The sequence below is a fragment of the Frankliniella occidentalis genome, unplaced genomic scaffold (genome assembly GCF_000697945.3).
Source record: "Frankliniella occidentalis isolate FOCC.00 unplaced genomic scaffold, Focc_3.1 Scaffold9, whole genome shotgun sequence".
Taxonomy (NCBI): Eukaryota; Metazoa; Arthropoda; class Insecta; order Thysanoptera; family Thripidae; genus Frankliniella; species Frankliniella occidentalis.
This window is the reverse complement of record NW_026267139.1, coordinates 1092050-1096741: the sequence shown is the minus strand read 5'-3', so window position 1 is coordinate 1096741 and position 4692 is coordinate 1092050. Positions and strand designations below refer to the sequence as shown.

General features: G+C 71.4%; 2 protein-coding genes across 3 annotated transcripts in view; both read right to left on the bottom strand.

The window, feature by feature from the left end:
• LOC127751770 (uncharacterized) overlaps positions 1-4637 on the bottom strand; it is an 18293-nt gene extending 13656 nt beyond the window's left edge. For both annotated transcript variants that reach the window (XM_052275817.1, XM_052275823.1), the window contains exon 1: positions 741-4637. In XM_052275817.1, coding sequence (XP_052131777.1) covers positions 741-4636 — 3896 coding nt within the window. In that variant the 5' untranslated portion in view covers position 4637. The remainder of the gene's footprint in view (positions 1-740) is intronic.
• LOC113204065 (sorbin and SH3 domain-containing protein 1) overlaps positions 1-4692 on the bottom strand; it is a gene marked incomplete in the record, with an annotated part of 111520 nt that overhangs the window by 18328 nt on the left and 88500 nt on the right.

Sequence of the window (4692 nt, the reverse complement as noted above, 5' to 3'; positions counted from 1 at the left end):
TCTTAGCGGGCCCGCGCGCGTTGGGCGCGGGAGGTGCACAAGGGCACGCCACAGCTTATTCACGTCAAGACGCGGCGCAAATACCTTTATTTACATGTATTGTCAAAATACCCTCGCCCAGCGTACGCACAACACGGACGTGCGGCTCGGCTACGCACGGCACGGTTCTGCATGTCGCAGGTCCTCGGCGCTCTGCTGCTGTCTCAGCTTTACGAGGGGCAGTGGGGATGATAAGGGCCGGTCCTTCATTCTTCTGACTCTCGCTGTCTGACCGAAGGAAACAACCGTGACGACCCGTGCAGAGGTCCGGCGTATGCAGGAATTCAGCCAAACCGTTGGAGATATCGATCTCAGATTTTGATACTAGGTAGATAAAGGATGTGGCTACAGCGTACCAGAGCCCTTTTTCACAAAAAGCGCCCACGAAGAAATCTGTTGTGGCCGAGTCAAGGGGTTCATTGTAGGCAATACAGGCAATGTCGGAGGCAAACGAATAGGTTCGACATCGAGATTAGTCCTTCAAGGACCCACCTGCCAAATTTGGATTTTTTCGGTGCACGGGTTTTTGAGAAACAATGTGAGAAGTCTTCCCGTGCAAGGCTTTGCGAGCGCCGCGCGGAGCCCGCCAGCGCGCTGGACGGGCCGGGCGGGACTTTAGCCTCCTCTTATGGCCGCAAAATTTACCTACTTAGCAGAGCCGGAGTTTATTGACAATCTGTGCGAGGGCGGTGACAGCGTACCTGGCCTGCTTGAGGATGGAGGCGGGCTGGCGGCGCGTGGGGGAGGCGGACGCGGGGCGCGGCCGGGCAGGCGGCCGCCCGGGAGAGCGCACCCGCTCCACGTCCAGGGCCGACATGGACCGGCTGAGGGGCGGCTCCGGCTCGGGCTCAGGGTACTGGTGCGCCACCCAGCGGCAGCCCAGGAAGGGGGCGATGTCGCGGAGCTCGTGCACGTCCGGCGTCGACGTGAACATCTGCCCGAGCAGGGAGAGCTCCGACTCGAACTTGCTGCGCAGCCGGTCGACGTGGCCCGTGTGCACGCGGTCGGCCTCGGCGGCGGCTTCCTTGACGGGAGCGGCGCCTGGGGCGGTGCGGCGCTGGAGGCTGGCCGTCTTGCTGATGACGTTGATGTGCGGCATGAAGCGGTCCTCGAGCGGCCGACGGGGCACCGGCGACGACGCCGTCCTCTTGGCGGCGCGGCCCGCCTCGTAGCGCCGCCGCAGCCAGTCCACGTCGCCGGCTTCGTGGCCGCGCACCACCACCTGGTGGTCGGGGTGCGGGCGGCCGGCACGCGCCAGGTCCGGGTCGCTGCGGCACGCCCTGGCCATGCGCGCCCGGGCACGCGCCTCACCCGCACGCACGCACATGTACGTGAGGTCGTCCAGGCTCTCGAAGCGGTCCGCCAGGCGGCGCACGTCGCCGCCCTTCACCATGCGGATGTAGGCGCGGTAGTACTTGGTGGGGTCGGGCGAGGCGGTGGGCGACAGCAGGCTCTCCAGGCTGGCGGAGCGCGGGTGGCGCGGCGGGGGCGGCCGGGCCCGCGGGGCCGCCGGGGCCGTGAGGGCCGCCGCGTACTGCCTGCCCGCGGCGCTCTCGCCGAACAGCTCCCGCAGGTCGGACTGTGAGCTCGACAGCCGGCTCGTACCAGGGGACGACGCCGATGCAGCCGACGATGCAGGCCGCCTATCGATCAGGTCGGTGCGCTCGGCCGAGCTGGCCCGGCTGCTCTCCAAGGCCGCTGGCGCCGCGGTGGGGCCGGCGGGGCCCGCGGCCACGGGAGGCGCGACGGCGCCCAGCGAGGGCGGCCCGCTGCTCTCCATGCTCTCGAAGTACTCCACCTTGCTCTGGACGGCGGCCGTGCCCGGCCCCGAGCCCGGCGCCGAGCTCGTGTCGACCCGGATGACGGTGCGCGTGGACGCCGTGGAGCTCGCGCTCTCGGTCTCGCTGGCCGACACGGCGCGGGCCTCCTGCTCCGCGGGCCTGCTGACCTCCTTGACCTGCTTGCGCGTCTGCTGCGGAAGCGGCGGCGGTGGCGGCGGCAGCGGTGGCGGTGGCAGCGCGGCAGCGGCGGGCGGAGCGTCGAGGACGAGCAGCAGGTCGTGGCCATGGCCGTGGTCGGACAGCTCGAGCGAGTAACAGGTCCGCGGGGACGACGGCGTCCACTTGCCGACTACCTTGGCGTCGGCGGCGGCCTGCGCGCCCAGGGTCTCCCTCGGCGACATGACGCTGCGCGCGCGCCGCCGGCTCATGACTTCCTGGCAGAGGGTGCGCGACAGGCGCTTCTTCTCGGCCTCGCTGAGCACCTGGCCGACGGCCGGCGCCACCCTGCTCGTCCGAGGCTGGGAGTCGTCCTCGTCGCGCCACACGGACAGCGAGCCGATCGAGTCTGCCTTGAGGCTCTCGGCGCGCCGCAGCTGCCGGCGCATCAGGATCTCGGCGTACAGGTCCTCGCTGCTGACCAGCGAGTTGCTGCGGACGTACAGGTGCCCGGGGTCGTGCGCCTCCTCGCTCACCGTCACCTCGCAGGCGGACGCGCGCGGCGCCGCCCGACGCCCGGGGCAGCCGCTGTAGATCTCGCTCAGCTGGTTCTTGAGCGCGTTGACCTGCTCCAGCGACAGGCTGCTCCACAGGCGGTTGCCGATGCCGCCCACCTGCTCGTGCCGGCTCAGGTGCTTCCGGTCCAGCGACCGCGACACGAACTCGCCGACGACCGGGCGGCCGCGGTGCGAGGCCGTGGTGCGCTTGAGGCTGTTGGCCAGGTTGACGACAGAGTTGCCCCGCCACAGTGGCTTGTAGACGTCGTGGCCCGGCGGGCCGCGCCGCGACGGCGACGCGTCCTCGGTGCTCAGGCGGCGGAAGTGCGTGCGCAGGTCCTCGACGGAGCGGTCCTTCACGCGGAGCCCGCGGTCGCCCTTCCAGCGCACCACGTCCTTGGTACTGAACAGCAGGTCCTTGCTGCGCTGGTCCTCGCGTAGGCGGCGGTAGATGTGCTGCAGCTCCTCCTCGGCGCGCTCCTTGGTGCGGACGCTGCGCCACCGGTCGTAGTCGATGATCTCCTCGTTGCGGAGCCGAGGCCGCAGGTCACCCGTCGACGCCGTCCTCTCGAGCTGCCCCATGCGCTCCAGCTTGGAGTAGAACTCGTTGAGCTCGCGGAAGCGCTCCGACTTCTTGGTGGAGTGCACCAGCTCCAGCACGTAGGCCTGGTAGTCCTGGTGCTCGGCCTTGACGGCGTCCGTCGAGCTGAGGCTCAGGCTGCGGCGCTTGGGCTCGTCAGAGCTGCGCGCGGCCACTCGCACGCCCTGGACGCCCTCCACCGGGGCGGGCGCCGGTCGGCGCGAAGAGCGCGCGCCCTGGATGCGGCGGTGCGACGGCGACCTGCTGAGTGTCGACGACCGCGAGCTCGCCTTGTCCGCGGGCAGTGGCGGCGGAGGCGGCCCGGGGGTGGCGGCGGGAGGCTCGCTCGCGCTGCGGCACCCCCTCTCTTCAGACTCGAAGCGCTGCACCATGGAGTAGAAGTCGTGGTCGCGGTCCGTGAGCACGGCCCGGGTCGGCGGGCTCGAGGAGCGTGAGTGCCGCAGCCTGTCCAGGCTCCGGAAGCGCGACTCGGACACGGGCTTCTTCTGCTGCAGGTAGACGTCGAGCGACGGCTCCGACCGGAAGGACGCCGGGCGCCGGACGGGCGGAGGACCCTCGGCGCCGAACACCCGGGCCCGCTCGGCCACGGACAAGCTCCGGCCGACGGAGGCCATGTCGCGCAGGAAGAGGTGCTCGAAGAAGTGGCTAGAACCCGGGGGCCCGGACGCAGGCCAGTGGCGCACGGCGGGCTGCGCAGGCCTACTCGTCGTGGTCCTGGGCGGGCTCGGCCGTGGGGGGCTCGGCCTGCAGGGCGCGCGGATGCTGTCGACCAGCGACAGATGCCGGCCGGCGGGCCGCAGAGGGGCGGGCCTCGGAGAGCTGACCGTCGTTCTTGGGGACCTCAGCGGTGAGGCCTGCGCGGCTCTCGGGAGCGTGGGGACAGCGCCGAGGGCAGCCCGCTTGGATGCGATGACCCTGGGCGAGGGGTCGGCGCCGGAGAACACGAGCGCCTCCGGGCGGGGCCGCTTGCTGCGCCTGCGGACCCCGGCGTCGTCCTGGGCGGCGCCGGTGCCGGACGCGGACCTGCGCGTGATGGTCACGGGCTCGGCCGGGTAGCCGTCGTGCCGGCCCGTCTTGGAGCCCGGGCGCCGCGCCTCGCACAGGACGGCGTCCCTCAGCGAGGTCGACGTGGACGCGGTGGACGCCCGCGACGAGCGGCCGGGCTGGGGGGACGACTTGGGCTGCCGCGACGAGATCGCGACGGTGACCTTGACCCTGTCCGCGGCCCTGGCGTCCCGGTCCTCGGCCTTGCGCAGCACCCTGCGCACGGCGGACGGCGCGGCCAGGGGTGGCGACAGTCGGAGCGGCTCCCGCGGCTTGGGCTTGGGGGTCTTCGCCTTGGCCGGGGCGGCCTTGCGCCGGGCCTTGGGCTCCGCCGCCTTGCTGCTAACGGTCTTGGGGGCGGCCGCCGGTTCCTCGGGCACGCCCAGCTTGGCCGAGAGCCGGTCGCGGAGGTAGCGGACGTGCGAGTCGGCGGTGGACGCGGACGCGGACCGGTTCATCCTGAGGCGCAAGGTGGAGCCGCGTGAGGACGAGCGGCGGCGGGGCGCCAGGGGGG